The following is a 20,370-nucleotide window of genomic DNA, read 5'->3' as shown; positions in this document are numbered from 1 at the left end:
GATAAAATTTCAGGAAAGTCTTTGTTCACAAAAGATGGACGTAAATTTTTTGTGTGAGGAAGCATCTTTATTTTGCCATCCTAGGAAAACATATACACAAAAGTATAGCAAAAGAATTTAAAAGCTTATCCATAGAAAAAACAGTTTTGAATGTATAATTATAAAATGAACAGAGAAAACATACCACATCGTCAGTAGAAGTGGGTGTGAGGCTGTTTTATGTTTGAGGACGGAATGAGTCCCGCAGATCTCTGGCGTTACCTTTCATGCCCTTAAGTAAATCGGTATTGAGTCTCCTGTTTCTGGCAGATGACAACTTAGGGCGTTTCCTCTCAGTTACAGTTCAGGGATGAAAGGAAACCTTGGCATGGACACTACCTTCACTGAAGGGCCTGACTAAGGCTTGTTGGGATAATCCCTGTGCTCAGCTTTTGCTCTGTGCTCACGTGGCTGAGAGTGTAATCCAAACCCTGGCCCCAGAGCAGGCCCTCTCTCTCCGTTCTGAGAGCACCTCTCTGTTCCAAGGCTGTTACGAAATGCTAAATGGCTACTGTGAAATTAAACTTCCATGATTGCTTCTCCAGTCATCCTTAATGTGACAGAGTTTTTAGTGACTGTCATTTCGACTTTTGTAAAAGTAATAAATACTACCAGCTTTATGGAAAGTGGTAGTCATTATGTTATTATATATTTGTATCAGTGGCCATTTTAGTTTAAATATGTAATTGCTTTTACTTAGGAAATTTCACCAGAGTGGTTTGTAAATATTTTAATCCTAAAAATAGAAACAGAATATAATCTGATAGGGCTCTTACTCTGAGCGCTTTAAGTGTTGCTTCTAAGCACTTAGTGACGCTATTTAGTGTGGCCAAGTTTGATCACTGATTAAGCTGGTGAGCACTGGAGCTTGCCCATTTTTCTGATTACAAAAGTAATACATGTTTTAGTAGAATGAAAAGACAGAAAACACAAAAAGTAATGCATATTTTTCTTAATATTTTTTTTTTTACTCAGTGTGGACATTTTGAAAAACAGGCAAGTAAAAAGAATAAAATTTAAATTTTTCATACTCACCAGTAGTAACATATTTCCTTCTGTGTGAGTTTTTGCCTGTCAACCTTCTTACTTGATTGTGAGCTTCTCAAGGGTATTCTCAAATATCAAACAGAGAAGTGAACCGGGAGGTTCATAAAAAATGTAAATTAAAAAGAGGAGGCAAGGTTTTCTAACTTTTCTCTTTGCTGTCATTGTCTACTATCCCTTCTCCCTCTTTATAGCTACAGGCTTGGAGACCTTGACCAAATCTTGTAAATTTCTGTGTCTCTTAATTTATATCTGAGCCCAGCATTTTCACAAGGGCAGAGGTCTATGTCCTTAGCACCCAGAAAAATGTCTGGCACGTAGTAGGTGCTTTGTAAATAGGGACGGAGGGAAGGAAAGAGAGAGGGAGGGAAGAAAGAAGAAAGGAAATGCTCAAATCTGGGCTAAGAAGGTGAAAGATTAGACAAAGACCTCTTCTTCCTGGTCATCAATGCATTGACCAGCAATCTAGTTCACTGGTTATAAAAATCTTGGAAAGTCAGAAAGGATCACAGAAAACATGAAATCTATACAACAGATTTTTTAAAATATTATCATAACTATATCAACAAAGCCTTGCCTGCTGGGACATGGAAGTATCTTTAAAGAATTTTGATTGTGATATATGTTAAATATAAATACAATTTGCTGAGGAAATCACTAGATTAAATATAATTTAGTAATAAACATTTCATGCCTGTTTTTATAAAAATAAGGAACTCTACTATTCCTAGATCTTACACATCTTGTTGAGATCTGCAAATATATTTTCTATGAACCACAGGTTCTATAAGGATTTTTAAATCTTGTGGTTTTGTTTTTAATATTTTTTTAAAAATCACTAGTTATAAAAGTAAATTTTACATTCATGTTTTATGTTTGAAAGACATTTTTATAAACTAAAATTTTAGTTTCTTCCAACAGTATTTCATAAACTGGGCCCAAAGATCCCTTGGGGGACTGAGGATTTATAATCTGAATATTCTAAGAGATGTTTCTATTTTTGTTGTTTTGCCTTTAAAATGGTTTTATATGTTACTGTGGTTGGAAATGCACAATCTTAAACACTGAGCCTAGAAGAATGAAACTGCATCCCACTGGTTTTTCCTAATGGTTTACCTAGTAAATGCCTTTTATTGATGTTAAAATCCCATAGTATTGAGGATGGGAAGGTAACAGTTTCAAAAAACAGATGTAATGTGTTTATACTTTAAATAGCAGGTCCACACATTTACATGAAATACCTTTTTCTTCCATCTGCCCACCATTCTTGCTCTGTTAGACCTCGTCCATAGTAAGCAGTCTTGTCCTTCAGATGGGGTAGCAGTTGTTAGAAGCCTCCTCGAATACCACTAAAATGTTTATTTCATTTGGCTCTATTATTCCTTTTTACTGCCTTTTGGGGTTGAGGAGTAACTTTGGGACATCAGTGAGCAGTCAGGGATGCCATCTGAACAGCCAGTTCTGTCAGCTGAGGGACTTGGTAGGGCTCCATATCAGGCCCATAACAAACGTTCAAAAGAACCAAGCCTTCGAAGTAGGTTTTTAGAATGGAGAGTGAGGCAGTTAAAGAAGGGAAATTTATCATTTTCAACCAAGATGGCCAAAGTTCCTCCATGACATGCTTTAACTGAGATTTATGAGAGCTGAAAGAAAGAAGATTGACTATTTATGACTGTATGACCAACAGAGTTCTGGGTATAAAACTAATTGAGAACATCAGTGTGAGAAGATCTTAGACTTGAGAAGCCTGAAGAAGTGTACCTGTCTATATAGGGACTGTGATGTTAAGTGGGATTTATTTTTATAGAGTCGTAGAATCATATTGTTGAAAAAGGATATCAAGAAGTTATCTGGTTTAAATCTGCACTTTTGGTCAAGCAGAATTAAATTCTATACTGTTTAAACCTTTTTTTTTTCTTTTGAATACATATATATATATAAGATACTAGCTCTTGTGCATTATCTAAATGAGTAATTTTGCTTTTGGGGAAAAAAAAATTGACATTAATGCCATCCAACAATGAGAGACCACTACATACCTGTTAGCTAGAACGAAAAATGGATGATGCTACATCTGTAAAAAGTTGGATTGGCATAAGTTGTGTGATGGATATATTTACAACAATGACCAAAGGGAAAAAAAGAGAGTAGCTGCTAAGGCTGCTTATTTATAACCAAAAACCTCATGGGATTTGGTTCCGTGGTATGGAGGTTTAGGGTCATGGTTTCATGGGACATCCTGGTTAATTGGCCTAATAATGTGTTTTCCTCCTAGTTTGTTCTGTAGTGCCTGGGGTCTGAAACGCTTGTAGGCAGCCATCCAAGGCACAAAAATTGGTCTCTATTTGCCTGGAGCAACAAAGGAGGAAGAAGGACAGTCAGGAATAGGAGGCAGGTATAGAATGTGTGGCTAATTGCCTCCTTTGCCATGAGACCAGAAGAACTGGATAGTGCCCGGCTACCATTACTGAACATTTTGATCAAAGATTCTGTAGCAGAATCCTGATCAAACGGGGGAAAATGCAGAACAGAATTGGAAATTCTCATGGACTCCTGACATTCTGGAGCCGTGGAGGCTGGATGAACCCCTGAGACTATTGCCCTGAGATAATCTTTAAACCTTAAACCAAAAGTGTCCCCTGAAGTCTTCCTAAAACCAAACAATAGTCTAGCTTAACTAGTAAGAAATGTCTGCCTTGAGCATTATGCTCTTTTAAAAAAACTATTCGTATGGGATCAAAGTAACAATAGCAACTCAAAAGATTTAGATAGGAACCTTAGGGAGCAGTGAGTTTATGTTAATGGGAGAGTAACAACTCAGAAGAGAGTGAGAATAGTTGCACAACTGGAAGAATGTAATCAGTGTCACTGAATTTTACACGTAGAAACGGTTGAATTAGTGTATGTTTTGCTGTGTATATTCTCAACAACAACAACAAAATATATTTTGTATGTGTGTGTGCTTTTGTAGATACCAAATAGCACTCAAGGAGCCCTGGTAGCACACTGGTTAAGCACTCAGCTGCTAACCAAAAGGTTTGAATCCACCAGGCGCTCCACAGGAGAAAGATGTGGCAGTCTGCTCCCATAAAGATTACAGCCTTGCAGAGGGTCCCGGACAGAGCTGGAGAAAAATGTAGAACAAAATTCTAACTCACAAAAAAAAGACCAGACTTACTGGCCTGACAGAGACTGGAGAAACCCTGAGAGTGTGGCTCCCGGACACTCTTTTAGCTCAGTAATGACGTCTCTCCTGAGGGTCACCCTTCAGCCAGAATTAGACAGCCCCATAAAATAGAACGAGACTAATGGGGCACAACAGTCCAGGGACAAGGACTAGAAGGCAGGAGGAGACAGGAAAGCTGGTAGTGGGAACCCAAGGTTGAGAAGGGACAGTGTTGACATGTCGTGAGGTTGTTAACCAGTCATAAAACAGTATGTGTACTGACTGTTTAATGAGAAACTATTTGTTCTATAAACCTTCGTCTAAAGTACAATATTAAAAAAAAAAGATTACAGACAAGAAAAAAAAATGGGCAAAGGATATATGAAAAGGCACTTCACCAAAGACAGGCAGCTACCAAAAAAAAAAGATTACAGCCTTGGAAACCATATGGGGCAGTTCTAGTCTGTCCTTAGGGTCGCTGTGAGTTGGAATTGACTCAGCAGCAAAGGAGTTTTTATTTTTTTTATTTTTTTTATTTTTTAATTGTGTTTTAGGTGAAAATTTACAGCTCAAATTAATTTCTCATACAAAAATTTATACACATTGTGGCATTAGTTGTGGTCCCCACAATGTGACAGCACACTCCCCCCTTTCCATCCCCAGTTCCCTGTGTCCATTCAACCAGTTCCTGTCCCTTCCTGCCTTCTCATCCTGCCTCCAAAGAGGAGTGGTGCATTTGGTCTCGTGTATCTGATTGAGCTAAAGAGCATACTCCTCATGCGTATTTTTTGTTTTATAGTTCTGTCTAATCTTTGTCTGAAGAGTGGGCTTCGGGCATGATTTTAGTTCTGGATTCACAGAGCATCTGGGGGCCATAGTTTCAGAGGTTCCTCTGGTCTCTGTCAGACTATTAAGTCTGGTCTTTTTACATGAATTTCAGTTCTTTTCCTCTGCTCCGTTCAGGACTCTCTGTTACGTTCCCTGTCGGGGCGGTCATTGGTGGTAGCCAGGCACCATCTAGTTCTTCTGGTTTCAGGCTGGTGGAATCTCTGGTTTATGTAGACCTTTAGTCTCTTGAGCTAATATTTTCCTTGTGTCTTTGGTATTCTTTATTCTCCTTTGCTTCAGGTGGATTGGGACCAGTTAATGAACCTTAGGTGGCTGTTTGCAAGATTTTGAGACCCCAGACGCTACTTACCAAAGTGGGATGCAGAACGTTTTCTTAATAAGCTTTGTTATGCCAGTTGCCCTAGATGTCCCCTGAAACTATGGTCCCCAGGCTCCCACCCTAGCTACTGTGTCCCTCAAAGTGTTTGGATGTGTTCAGGAAACTTCTTAGCTTTTGCTTTGGTCCAGTTGTGCTGACTTCCCCTGCAAAATACATTTTTTTCAAAAAGTGCACCAAAAAAAAAACAAAAGGTGATGTCATTCAGCAGCAGATTGAGGGTGAGATGTAATTTTAGTTTACTGCTTTCAGATAAACTGTTCATCTCTATTGGGTGAGTTGAATATATACAACATTAAATGTTTCAAAAAGAGCAAGATCACCTTTATGCTGATATTTGGCAAAATTGAAATGTTCTTTTGTCATTTCAAACTAAAATTACCAGTTCTGTTGTTAAAAGAAATGCTAGATTTAAAGTAAGAGCTGGATTATTGTTAAGAAAGAAAATTGAGGAGCCTATCAGGTAAAAAACACCAGAATTACTTAAGATTACTAGACCAGCTTTTCTTAAGTGTTTGTTTCTCCCCCTCCTCCTTTTTTTAAAGCGGATCGTTCATACTGACTGTTCAGGTTTTCAGGTAGTCTAGAAGGCAAAAGATTTATGTAATGCCCCTTTCAGTTACTGCAAATTCAAAAAATAATTTAAGCTTCTATTTAAATAAGCTTGCCCTCCAGAAAGTGTCTTAATTTCTTCTTCTAGCAGCAGAGGTGAGGAAACTGTTGATATGGCTGGTAGACACACAGGCTTTGGGATCAAATACACGTCAATTCAAATCCTTATGCTGCTGCTTAACTGCATGGTATTGACAAATGATCTATCATCTCTAAGCATCGCTTTTCTTATCTGGAACATAGAAACTATGATAATGCCTGTTTCATAGGTAGATATGTAAGAATTCAAACACTAGCTGTTACTAGAAACAATTAGTAGTTTGCCCTGAATCACACAGGTGAGGATGAACTGAACCCTTAGAATTATCCCCAAATCAGTAAGGTTAATGAACTATATTAGCAATTTTAGGTTGGAGACCTTTCTTTAAATATGTAGTTAGGAAAGAAACTTGATTTATATATATATTTTTAATATTTTTGACATGAGTTTAATTTTTTGTCATTGTTTGTTTTATGTTCCCATACTGACCCCATGTGACAGACTGGAACTGCCCCATAGGGTTTCCTAGGCTGTAATCTTTATGGGAGCAGATCACCAAGTCTCTCCTTCAGAGCCACTGGTGGGTTCCAACTGTCAACCTTTCAGTTAGCAGCTGAGCACTTAACCATTGCACCACCAGGACTCCCTAAAGGCACCCTGCAGTTAGCTCACTTTTACTACAAGTAACTCTAAGTTATTTTTCAACCTTTTTTTTAAATTTAAAAAAAAAAAAAACTGGACTAAAAGCAAAGATGATGATATCTTTTTATTTGATTTAGCTATCTGTTCGATTTAGCTATCTGCATTATCGCACATAATTGAATGCCATCCATTGATGAATCATTAATTCAGTGACTTACAGTAGAGATTAGAATCTGCCCTCTTAAAGAATATAGCAGTATATTTGAGCTGGTTTGTGTTGGAACCCTGAATAGAGGCTGAATTACTGGGAGAGGAGCCAACTGCCTTCTGCTAAATGAATTGAGTCCAGAAGACTCTTCCAAACAGTTGTATTTGCTTTCCCATCCAACTCCACATTCCAGGAAAGGACTTTTAGTCATTAGGAAGTATATCCACAGCTTGCTTTCCGTTGACTCCAATACAATTCACAGTGGCTTCAGCAATACTAAATGCAGCCCTTGCCTCTGGAGATTCTGCAATCACTAAACTATCAGCAGCCAGTGGCCCTGGACAGGTGTAGCTTACCTGGCTGAGGTGCTACCTAACAGCTTCTTTTTAATTCAGTGAACTTACAGAGTGCCTAGCGCTGCGCTGTGCTGCGCTGCGCAGGAAGTAAATTCAAGAACTCTGATTCTAATTCGTCTTGAGATGGTCCTGAGTGGCTGAAATAAAAAGCTGAGTTTCCAAGTTAAATCACAATAAATATAACTTGGCTGCACTTAGTTAAATTTACTCATTAACAGATACATATATAAAAACATACGAGAGAATAATAAATACCAAATTCAGATGAGTAGTTGCCTCTGGCAGGGGTTGGGAAAGTATACAAGGGGCTTCAGCTGTACCAGTAATATTTTATTTCTTAAAAAAATCAAATGCAAAATGGCATGTTAATATTTGACAAAGCTGGGTTGTGATGACATGAATGTTTATTTTCTTTACTTCATTGATGTTTGAAATATTTCATTTAAAAAAACAACAACCCTGTAATGGGATTATACTGGACCTACACTGGTTTCCCATCTGCTCCCATCTGTCTTCACTGTGATTCCTTCCTTCTGTAATTGCAAAGCTTGCCAGGTGCCAGAAAGCTACGTGCATCGAAGGCCATATGTTTTTTGTTCGTGGGTTTCTTCATACAAGCATTTGCACTAGAGTTGCTCCTCTGAGTTCCTTTTGGAAGGAACTTTTAGAGTTATTTCTTTCATAGAGGAAGCTTTTATCCTACAGTTCCCTTGAGTGTCCAGAGTTTTGTCGTGGAACACTCAGTCTTCCTCAGAGAGCTACCTTTTAAATCAAGGGGGGAAGTAGCAGGAGGCTTTCAGCTACAAGTAACAGAATACCTAACTAAAGGTAGCTTCAGCAGCATCGGTTATTTTTCTCACATAAGAAGTCTAGAAGTTGGCAGTTACTGAGTTGCTTCAGTAGCTCAGCAGCATCAGGGCTTTGGGTCAGCTTTTAATTGATTTTCTTGGCCTTCTTCTCATGGTCACAAGATGACTGTAGCAGCTCCAAGTTTCAGGTCCCCACTTGACAAGCAAGAGAGAGTAGGGTTTCTTCTTGTGCAGCTCTTTTTATCATGGTAGAAAATCTTCCCAGGAGCCCCTGAGAGGCATCCTCTCATGGGCCATTGTCCAGAACTGGGTCATGTGCCTCATACTTACTGAGGGGAGTAGAATTCCCAAACCTGGCTTAGGCATCTTTCTCCAAGAATGCCGTGGCCCTCATCTGAACGGAATCAGGGTCCTGGTAGCAAAGAGGAAGGGAGAATGACCATGGGTTAGGCAACCAATGACGTCTATCTACCAAAATGTCCATCTTAGAGTAAAAAATTGGTTTTAGAAGGTGGCAGTCCACTTTGTGCCCATCCAGATTAAACAAAAAAGGCAGGTTCTTTGTGGTGAGAGATCATTTTAGGGGCAGACTCAAAGGCCTCATCCATGCTAGCACGTCTGCCTTAGGCCTGCGTACACACACGATGGGAGACTACTGGAGAGAGATGGACCACTAAGGCCTCTGGACTTGGTCCAGCACTTTCCAGATAAATACTCCAGTCCCAGTAAAACACCCCCAAAGAAAAGACGTTTCTTTTTTTTTTTGCTTTTTAAAAAGTAGGTAGTTGCTTAAATTATTTCTGTTGACTAGACCTAAAGCACTACAATTAATATTGTAATACTCTGAGGTTCAAGAAAGCATTCACCTCCATTTGGCTAAACAATGAAGGACAATGGATATTTTATTTGAAATTCTCACTACTAACCAAGATGGGCTTTTAAATAAAGACTCCTCCTCTGGATTTGGGGCTTTTGACGTACAAATTGAAATTATAACTGCTTTCATATGATTTGGGGAAAAGCAGCTCCATACCCACTGGACCAAACTTACATATACCCCGAATCCAATCTTATCCTCAAATGTCTCAGCCAAATATCTGTCAGATGTGACCCTGACACCTACTCAGACCTGCATGCAGCAATCATGTGAGAGATAAAAATAACCAACTCTCAGATTGTTTGGGGCAGCACTTGGGAGAGAGCTCGGGGCTAAAAGTTGGACTAAGCGTTGGGGAGAATATGTGAAAAAGTAAGGTGGTTAAAGTGAACTCTGTTTTGGAGGACCTTTGCCTATAGGAATCATTCTCTTCATTAGTACCATGACTTTGAAGAACTGAAATCATTTTTCTTACTAAAAGAGAGTCTCCTAAGAAAACTGCTAATTCCCGATTTTAAAAGCTGGTACATGTAGGAATATTTCTTTGTTTTTTTACCATAGACTCACTAGTAGGATTACTTTAAATAAAATTCTACCAGGTAGATCCCCTGAGTGTTACTATAAAACCCAAAAGAAAGGCTTAAGGGGCAAACAAAACTGTTATTAACTTTTACAAATGGAAGATTAATGGCAGCATTATTTGATTTACACTAAGCTTTGCAATAATGAATGTATTTCATAAATAAGGTGCTTTTATATTTTTCCCAGCTGCCTCTGACACAGAGTAAATCCACAAATGACTATTATTAAACAAAAGTTTTAAATAAATCATATTGAATTGTCATAATATTAAGTTAATTTATGCCCTTAAAATTCGGAGATTGTTTCCTTCTCTAAACTTACAGTTTCTTTAAGGAAAACAAGTTTAGTTGAATATTAGCTGCTGGAGAGAAAATACTCCTCCTCTACTTTGCAGAAGAGGAAGGTGAATAATAGCCTCTATAAATCTTTTGTCATCACCCCCCATGCCCTGTAACCTGCACCCACGGCTCTGTTGCCAGGCCCTGTCAGCAGAGACCTGTGGTGGGAGCACGTGGGACATATCTCAGGAGGTGATTTCAACGTGTTCGGGCTCCCTGGATCCAAGTGCAGAGTTGGCCTTCCAGCCTGGGCTGGCCTGCCAGCTCGTCCCACTTATTCAGGCAGCTTCATTGGTTAATTCATAAAGTAGAATCTAGTTAGTCTTAGCTGGCCATGGAAGACAATTATTTCTAAAAATGTAGAGAAGTGATTTAAATAAGAAAAGGTAGACATTTCTATTTAAGTAGACTGAAAGCCATATGGGAAAAAGAATGGATATAAAATAGTGGAGAAAGCAGGCATGTCGGCAAGAGAAAGGAAGGTAATTCTTTGCCAGATAATTAGCAAAAATTAATTTTAAAATACAGTTCACCTAGCAGTCTAGGCCTTTTAATCAGTTTCTGTCATGGTTTGAATTATGTCCCCCCAAAAATGTGTGGATCAATTTGGCTAGGCCATGATTCCTGGTACTGTGATTTTCCTGTATGTTGTAAACCTGCCCCTATGATGTTAATGAGGGAGGACGGGTGGCAGTTGTGTTAGTAAGGCAGGACCTGATCTACAAGACTGGATTGTGTCCTGAGGCAATCTCTTGAGATATAAAAGACAGAAGTGAGCAGTGAGACAGGGGCACCTCATACCATCAAGAAAGCAGTGCCAGGAGCAGAGCGCGTCCTTTGGACAGGGGTCCCTGTGCCGAGAAGCTCCTAGTCTGGGGGAACACTGATGAGAAGGCCGACAGAGAGAGGAAGACTTCCCCTGGAGCTGACACCCTGAATTTTGACTTTTAGCCTACTTTGACTGAGGAAATAAACTTCTCTTCGTTAAAACCATCCACTTGTGGTATTTCTGTTACAGCAGCACTAGATGACTAAGACAGCTTCTATTGTTTCTATTGATCAATATTGCTTAAGAACTTTCAGAGTGTACTTATTTAAAATTTTTGTTCATTTATAAAAACTTAGCACCTACTATGTTTAGAAAATATCTTTGCTTTAATTTTTAATTTATTATACAAATAATACCACAGTAGTAATAGAAAACAAGTTATGGTATTACCCAGGCACTTCTGGCCAGGATGGCACAGTGGGTTCATCTTTCCCTCATCTCTTCTGTCCAAATGCTCAGCAAAGACAGATAAAATACAAAAAGCAAAAGCCAAAAAGACATAACCAGGTTCAAAAACAAGGTGAATACCTCCATGGTTGTGAAACAGAGCAAAACCACAGAAAGGAAAGGGGAAGCTGCAGCCTAATATGGCCTCAGGTCCAGAGGCTCCATTGATGGCTGGCAGTTGGACCCCTTGGAGTGAGGGGGAGTCCAAGTGTTCCTCTTGAGATAGGGACGGAGGTGGAACATGAAAGGACACCAGGAGATTTTAGAAAGATGTGGGTCTAGGCGTGGAGAGGACACAGATACAGTACACAATGAAAGATGGTGCTGAACCACCTTCTGAGTCTGTGGCTCTATCTGCATTATTACATTTGAGCAGGAAACCCTAACTATCATTTTAAGACCTGGCTCTGGAACGCCTGGGGAAAGCAGCCTCAAAGGTAAGCCCTTCACCAGTTGGATCATGAATTTGCTTCAGATGAAATGAATTTCATAGAATGACCCAACAAAGAACCTAAAATAAACATGTTCAGGATGCCCAAAAGTAAATGGAAACATAACTTCTATTTAAAAAGAAGAAGAAATTCAAAAGTGGGCATATGGAAACAGTTGGATATGAAAAGAGCAAGTAGAAATGAAAAATACAGTAATCAAATGAAAAATAGGTTAGAGGTGAGGTAACTCTACCCTGGATACAGTTGAAAAGAAAATTAGTAAATTGGAATAGACTGAAAAATTCATCTAGAATGCATCAAAGAGAGACACAGATCTAAAAAATATTAAAGGGCAGATAGGAGATATAGAGTATATATTAAGAAGGCCTAACCACTAACAACATAAAATTCTTAGAAGAGAACATAGGGGTGATGCTTTGGGATCTAGTTTTTTATGATTGATTCTTAGATATGACACCAAGGCGTAAGCAACAAAAGACAAAATAGGGAAATAGGACTTTATCAAAATTCAAAGCTTTTGAGCATCGAAAGACTATCTACAAAGTGAAGAGACAACCTACAGAATGGGAGAAAATATTTAGGAGCCATATATCAGATAAGAGTTTAAGATCCAGAATATATAAAGAACTCTTACAACTTAACAACAAAAAGACAAACAACCCAATCAAAAAATGGCCAAAGTCTTGAAAGAGACATTTCACTAAAGATGATACACAGATGGCCAACAAGCACATGAAAAGATGCTCAACATCATTAGTCATTTTTGTTGTTAGCTGCCGTCAAGTCGACCCCCGACTCATGGTGACCCCATGCGCAGTGGAACGAAACTTTGCTTGGTCCTGAACCATCCCATGATCAGTTGCAGATCGAATCAGTAGGGTTTTCATTGGCTGATTTTTGGAAGTAGATCACTTGGCCTTTCTTCCTAGTCTCTTTTAGTCTGGAAGCTCTGCTGAAACCTGTTCAGCATCATAGCAACACAGAAGCCTCCACTGACAGATAGGTGGTGGCTCTGATTGCATTGGCTCAGGATTGAACCCAGGTCTCCCACAAGGGAGGTGAGAATTCTAACCAGGAACCACTAATAGCCTCATCATTAGTCATCAGGGAAATGCAAATCAAATCAGTGAGAGTGAATGTAATTCATGTCACTGAATTGTACATGTAAAAAACGTTGAAATGGCAAATGCTTTGTTAAATATATATTTACCACAATAAAAAAAGAAAGCACAATGAGATACTATTCACCTCCATTAGGATGGCTATGATCAGAAAAACAGAAGAGTGTTGGCAAGGATGTGGAGAAATTAGAACCCTTAACCATTGCTAGTGGGAACACAAAATGGTACAGCTGCTGTGGAAACAGTTTGGCAGTTCCTCAAAAAGTTAAACATAGAATTACCATTAAAAATAAATAAATAAACCAAAGACACAATGGAAGGATTTGTCCAAAGGACTAATAGACCACAACTACCACATCCTCCACCAGACTGAGTCTAGCACAACTAGATGGTACCCAGCTACCACCACTGACTGCTCTGGCAAGGATCACAGTAGAAAGTCCTGGACAGAGCAGGAGAAAAATGTAAAACAAAACTCTAACTCACAAAAAAAGACCAAATTTACTGACCTGACAGTAACTGGAGAAACTCTGAGAGTATGACCCCCGGATACCCTTTTAGCTCAGTAATGAAGTCACTCCTGATGTTCACCCGTCAGCCAAAGATTAGACAGCCCCAGTTAAACAAAACGAGACTAAAGGACACACCACCCCCAGGGGCAAGAACTAGAAGGCAGGAGGGGACAGAAAAGCTAGTAATAAGGGAACCCAAGGTTGAGAAGGGAGAGTGTTGACATGTCATGGGGTTGGTAACCAATGCTGCAAAACAATATGTGTACTAATTGTTTAATGAGAAGCTAGTTTGTTCTATAAATCTTCATCTAAAGTACAATTAAAAAGAAAAAAAGGTTAAAAATAGGTAAAACGAAACCCTCTGTTTGAGTTGATTCTGATTCATAACAATCCTAAAGGACAGAATAGAACTGCCCCATAGGGTTTCCAAGGCTGTAATCTTTACAGAAGCAGATTGCCACATTTTTCTCTCAAGGATTGGCTGGTAGGTTCAAACCGCTGACCTTTTGGTTAGCAGCCAAGCGTTTAACCACTGTACCACCAGGGCTCCTTAGAATTAACATATGACACTGCAATTCTAAGTATATACTCAAGAGACTTGAAAGCAAGAACTCAAACAGATAGATGTATGCCAGTGTTCATTACAGCACTATTCACAATAGCCAAAAGATGGAAACAACTGAAATGTCCATCAGTGGATGAATGGATAAACAAAATGTGGTCTATACATATAACAGAATATTATTCAGCTGTAAATAAAAATGTTCTGATACGTGCTGCAACATTGATGAACCTTGAAAACATGCCAAGTGAAATACTACAAGTCAGTCACAAAAGGACAAAAATTGTATGATCCTACTTATATATCTAGCATTTGACAAATGTATAGAGACCAAAATATATTAGTGGTTACCAGGAACAGGAGCGAGGGGCCAAGGGGGAGTCATTGCTTAGGTGACACTGAGTCTTCGTTAAGGGAAGTGAAAAAATTTGGAAACAGTGGTGATGGTTGCACAACGTTAAGAATGTAATTAATGTCACTGAATTGTACATGTAAAGAATGCTGAAATGGCAAATGTTTTCTTAGATATTTTTACCATAAAGAAAAGGCCTAACCACTGCGTGAAGTTGCCCCCGCATCTCTCTGTCAATCACATGGCTCTGTTCGTTTCTGTCATAATACCTATCACTGTCAAAATGACCATGACTGTGTTTGTGGACTTCCACTTTACTGAGCTACTGCAGGGTGCTGAGCTCTATTCCGGACCTAGTGTATATATGCAAAACCAAGTCTGACAAAGGGTACTGATACCTGGCATAAGTTGGACGTTTAATACATAACATATTGAATGAATAAGTAAATGAAATAATTAATATCTGAAAATGTCTTTGGTATAGCTTCATGGGCTTTATTATCTCATTCTTCTTGGCCAGCTTTGCACTGAGGAGATGAGAGGAATTCTTCCTCTCCAGAGTATGCCCTGCTGTTACCAGTCTGGGACACACAGGGAAACGCTGGTATAACCACCACAGACCTGGAGTCCTCCTGAGCTGTATCCTCTTGTTTTTTATTTCTATTTTATCAATTGCTAGGGAAGATTCAGAATGAGATTAACAATGTAAACAACCTTAATGTGTTAATTTTTCTTTTTTACTTCTCAGGCTGGAGTAAAAGGGACATTGGGAAGATTAGTCGGAATTTTTGAGGTAAGTGTCGAAATCTTTGATACAGGTGGTATCATATTATTAACCACATATATTTTAATCTAGGAAAGATGCCATCTCTGTTTCATTGAGTTTTCGAAACACAGAATAGTATGCTTTCCTTTTTTGAATCCCATAGTCTCCAAACAACTAGAATTGTTTGTAAGTATTGTTTCCCCATCCCAACTTTTGTCCCTCTCCTCCCAAGGTGGCAGGAGGGGTAGATTAGTGTAGAGAAGACAGAAAAAAATCGAAGGTAAGTTGTTAAAGCAAAGGAGGGAGCAACAGGGAAATAGGTTGTGGTACAAATTTGGAGGAAAGTAGAAGGAAGTGAGAAAGCAGGGAGAATAAAGATGACCTGGGTTTGAAGAAAAGGGGGAGGTGTGCAAGATACCCAGCTTGCTTGGGTTGATGGGGCCAACAAAGCATGAGACCTCAGTGGTGCCACTGCCATCCACAGTCTCTTCATTTTCTGGTGTTCTCTCTAGTTGAATTTACATGGTGCCTTTTTCTTGTGAGGTCAAGACCTTCCTTCTCACGGCATTCCTGTTAAGTTGCACTTAGGGGACGGGTAAGGAAAGGAACTATAACGCCATGGTTTTAGAGGCCCAGGCAAAGAGTACACCCTCAAATTCAAGTGTGCCATGTTTTAAATAGACCATCTAGCACAATTCTATATATGATTGTAGGACAATAAAAAGTAAAGAGAAATCTTTGTATCTGCACACTTTGAACATGTGCATAAGAGTATGTTTCATTTAAGTAATTTCAGCTCTCAAGGACAAACTCTTTCTCTGTCCTTCTCTCTTTGCCCTTTAGAACCAGGAGAGGAAGCACAGAACATATGTCTATGTGCTTATTGTCACAGAAGTGCTGGAAGACTGGGAAGACTCAGTCAACATCGGTAAGTCGTCACCAGACAGCCTCCAAAGAGCTCCCCACAACCAGCCCTTGCCACACCCCAGGCTGTTACCCAGAAACAGAAACTAGAGCCTAGTAAAGAAAAGAAATAATAGAGGGATTTGTTTAATAAAACAAGCATGTACATCTTTGAACTTGAGATAATTAGTATTTTGAAATGTTTAAAAGGAAGAAGAAATTGGGTACATGGGGGTTTCATTATACTGTTTTGTCTATGTTTGTCAACAAATGTTCTATTAAAAAGGCTTTGCAAAAAAGAAAAGCCAAAACTAATTCTCTACCTGCTTTCTCATCTGTCCTAGGACCAAAATTTAAAAAAAAAAAAAAATCCTGTAAAAGAGTCAACAAATTGAAACATGACCCATAAAAATAAGTAATGTTTCTAAAATCAATTTAGCTCCTCCCCAAAAGGGTTATACTTTTATACCTCCAGCCAGCAAATATTGATCAAAGGTTTCCACAGTGCCGGGGACCGGAGGTGAGAGCAGGGCCATGGGTCTATTTCCTTGTGATGCTCATTCATACTGTTGGAGAAAAATGTGTTGGTTTGGTGGGGTGAGCCCCGCCTTCCAGAGTCGTTTAGTAGAAACATAGCAGTGGGAAATAGTTTGCAGTTTTATTTGTACTCCCCTTCATTTACACCCAGCTTTCTCCTAAGGAGCCATTTTTATTGATCTCTTAGATCACTATTGTGTGTATATCCTTTGAACCAAAAACTGAGTTGGTTTAATGGTTGGCTCATGGTTTAATGTTTTTTTACCTCTGAAAAAAAGTATATTCTAGAAAAGTATATTAATTTAATTTCTGTTACAAATTGGCAGATGGATAAAATTCACTTGCCAAAACCCCTTCCTTTATTGTTAGCAAGTGCATTGCCTCCGTGCCCCCTTCATACTGTTGATCTGGGCAGTTCACAGGTCTTCAGCTCTTAATGGCTTTATGTCATAGTAATACAACATGCTTAAGTAAATAAATTCAGTGGGGATTTATTGAAAACAGACTCCTTGACAGCCTGAAAAGAGAAAAGAGATGACAATAATGGTGATAATAAAAAAGCAAAATCTTAGAGCACACAGTACAGGTACTTTACATATATAAAATCAGTTAATCCTCACAACAAACTTGTGAGCCAGGTACTGTATATTATCTGTTTTATAGATGAGGAAATTGGAGCATAGAGAAGTTCAGTAACTTGCCGAGGGCTACACAGCTCCTTAGATTGGTGGTGTGATTGGAGCCCAGCGCATTAGCTTCAGACTCCATGTTCCTAATCACGATATTCTATCAGAGCCTCAAGATTTGGAGCACCATCAAGTGTTCTAATTATAGTTGCATTAAATACAGTTTCTTTTTCAAGTATACATGGAAGAAAATTTAATGCACTAAGGTTTTGAATGGTCATTTCTTATTTGTAAGATTATAGGTAATTATCGTATTCTTTCTACTTTCCTCTGTTTTCCCAATTTTTAACAATGGCCTTTTATTACTTTTATAAAAGAAAAAAATAATAGAGTTTTAAAATATGCATTTGAAAAAAGTAAAAAAATACACTGAAGAATCCATAGGGCTATGTTAAGATTTTTTTTTATATTTTCTGTTTTCTATTATGTAGATATATTACTCTTACAAAACATTTTTAAAATAAATAACTGATTAAAAGCCAGCCATCCTAGTAATTCTGGAAGCTGTTGCTCGTGTTGATTTTCGCAGGAGATGGGGACACTGGCTGGGCTTTGGCCTCTTATGTGCAAGCTGAGGAAAACTCAGAGACCCAGGAGCACAAGAGGAACCACAAGCAGTGGTTATCTCTGTGGGGCAGGTTTAACACAGTTACTATTAACTCTTCAGTTTTCACATTTCGTACTATATTCTACATTATGCATTTGTATAATTTTTGAGGTGTGTAAAATGTGCTTGTATTACTTTTATAAGAAGAGAAGGAAAAAATCTGTTGTAAAAATGTTGCGAATCATTGTTTTAATGTTTTTCTACATTGTCTCAAGTTACAAGATTAGAAACCTTCTCTTGTACTTAATTTCTTTCTCTGCCTCCACAGGAAGGAAGAGGGAATGGTTTAAAATAGAAGATGCCATAAAAGTGCTGCAGTATCACAAACCTGTGCAGGCGTCATATTTTGAAACATTGAGGCAAGGCTACTCGGCCAATAATGGTACCCCGGTCGTGGCCACCACATACTCGGTTTCTGCTCAGAGCTCGATGTCCGGCATCAGATGACTGAAGACTTCCTGTAAGAGAAATGGAAATTGGAAACTAGACTGAAGTACAGATCTTCCCTCTCACCCTTGCTCTTTTCACCTCTCCTCACAGGCCTCCTCTTTCAAATAAGGCATGATGGGCAGCAGAGAAAGGGTTATTGATAATGTTGCTGTTTGGTGTTAAGTGGTGGGGCTTTTTCTTCTCTTTTTATTGAGGGGGTGGGGGTAGGGTATATAACTCGTAAAGTACTTGCGTGCATGATCTGTCCCTCCCTTTAAACACCCTACAATCCTCTGAAGAGAGGCAAACAGCCTTTCCTCTGCCTCGGATTTTGAAGTGTTTCTGTTTGTCTCATCCCAGCCCTAGCCAGACATTTTTCTTTGATTTTTAATTTTTTCTTTTTTTTTTTTTTATTAAAAGATACCAATGTGAGATAAAACTTTTCAAGAATTTGTCCTATAATGTATTGTTTGAGTCCAGTAGGTTGGTCATTTTCACTGTAGGCTACATTTATCTACATAGTATATACTGGACATATAATATGTAAATACATGACTTTTAGAATTTAACTGTTTAATTTTTCAGAGTCCCCCCCCCGCCCAATTCCGGGTATTTCTGAAATGGAGCCTCACAATTAATTTGCTTTTAGGTTTTAAAACATCATATGATGCTAGTGGCTAGGCAAGTTTCTCTGTCCTCTCTATTCCCTATTTTCTTTTTTATTACCAAGCCAGGAGCAAATGGCTTCATCCCAGATCCAGAGAAACAGTGATAGAAATTGAAGTCTGCCCTATATGTTGACTATAGAGATTTGAACTGGATTCTTGGAATTGCTATCTAAAGAACTGGAGCATCAAGCACCATTTCTATCCTGCTGGTTTGGAATTTTTTTCATAATGCTACTTATTGCCGACCACAGCCTCTTTTCTTGTCCATATATGCCTTACACCGTGCTGAACTGGATGTTGTCCTTGTGCTCTAAAGCATCTGACTGTATGTTGCAAGTACAGCTGTGCAGCCCTGCCCCGTATTGGGTAACCATGCTAAGTTCCTGAAAAGTGCACAGCGGGGAGGTTGTGTTTGCTTATCTTTGTAATGTTGCAGCACTTGTAATTGCACCATGGAGCATGTTCAGAAATATTAAACCTTGTCTCCCTCTGGGATGTGAAAGGTCCATCTTCTGTTGAGAAGAGCTGTGAGAGGATGCTCAGTCACATACTACAACAGCTGTGTCATGCATTGGCTCACTGCAGAAACTCCCTGATTGGTTTTTGATACAAGTTTTATGCTGGCTTCGTTTGCCAATTGTGTTGTTTAGTTGGGAAGTAAACAGAAAGGGGTCGTTAGATTGTGGGGGGGGGGGGTAGGGCAGGGCGGAGGAGGGCACTGATTGATCCCTGGCTTGGGACAAGAGTGTGTCACTATACTCTTAGTGGCATCTTCTTTGTCAAAACATAGCCAAGATGTGAAATTAAAATCGTAGTTCTCTTTATTTGAAAATTCTAATAAATACTTGGACTTTCAAAAGCTTTTGCTCTTCCCTCCCACTAAAAGAAATGTATATATCTTGTAGACCTGTTATTTAGTGGTCAGAGTTTTTGGGGTTGTGAGTTGGTGAACTTTAAATTGTGTTGTCTACTCTCAGTTTGCATCCTCTCTCTTAGTCTTGAAACATAGCACTGAAAAGCAGTGTTGGTCATTTCCTTAGCTTACTGTCCTACCTCTGGGAAAGGAATCGCATCTCCAAGTAAGGGTCCCAGTGCTCAGACGCAGCGCCATGGGATTTGACGCCAAACGCCAACTCGCGGTTCACATGTTTTACTTAAAAACGAACATACTGCTTCTTGTTGCCTGACTTCAGGCGTTATAAGGTTCTGTCCAAAAAATAAAGAAGAAAATAAAATAAATTTAACTAAGTGAAAAACACATTCTTCCAAATAAACTCTACCTTTATGGTATGGATTGAAATTGCTTTGCAGGAAAACAGTCAGTCACTACTCCTGAAAAGGGACCTGAAGTGTTAATAGTAATTTCTGCATTTTTTAATGGTCTGAAGATGTTTGTATTGGGCTGGTGTAACAATATACCACCCCAAAAGTCCAGTTTTGATTGCTGATGGCATCTTTGGGTCAGGAAGGTGAACTGTGCCAAGAAAGTATTTTTCAGTGACATGAATGGATCCTGTCAATGCAGTTACCTGGAGAGATTGTACTGATGCTGACAAAAGGA

The 20,370-nt window shown here is 38.9% G+C and overlaps 1 protein-coding gene across 1 annotated transcript in view; it reads left to right on the top strand.

Moving 5' to 3' along the window:
• NUDT3 (nudix hydrolase 3) overlaps nucleotides 1-18,705 on the top strand; it is a 103,277-nt gene extending 84,572 nt beyond the window's left edge. Inside the window, exons 3-5 of the mRNA XM_004389827.2 lie at nucleotides 14,962-15,006; nucleotides 15,823-15,907; nucleotides 17,981-18,705. Of these exons, the coding sequence (XP_004389884.1) occupies nucleotides 14,962-15,006; nucleotides 15,823-15,907; nucleotides 17,981-18,159 (309 nt within the window). The 3' untranslated portion in view covers nucleotides 18,160-18,705. The remainder of the gene's footprint in view (nucleotides 1-14,961; nucleotides 15,007-15,822; nucleotides 15,908-17,980) is intronic.
• The last annotated feature ends 1,665 nt before the right edge of the window (nucleotides 18,706-20,370 follow it).

This window comes from Trichechus manatus, unplaced genomic scaffold (assembly GCF_000243295.1).
Source record: "Trichechus manatus latirostris isolate Lorelei unplaced genomic scaffold, TriManLat1.0 scaffold00261, whole genome shotgun sequence".
NCBI classification, from domain to species: domain Eukaryota; kingdom Metazoa; phylum Chordata; class Mammalia; order Sirenia; family Trichechidae; genus Trichechus; species Trichechus manatus.
This window is presented reverse-complemented; position numbering and strand designations above follow the sequence as displayed.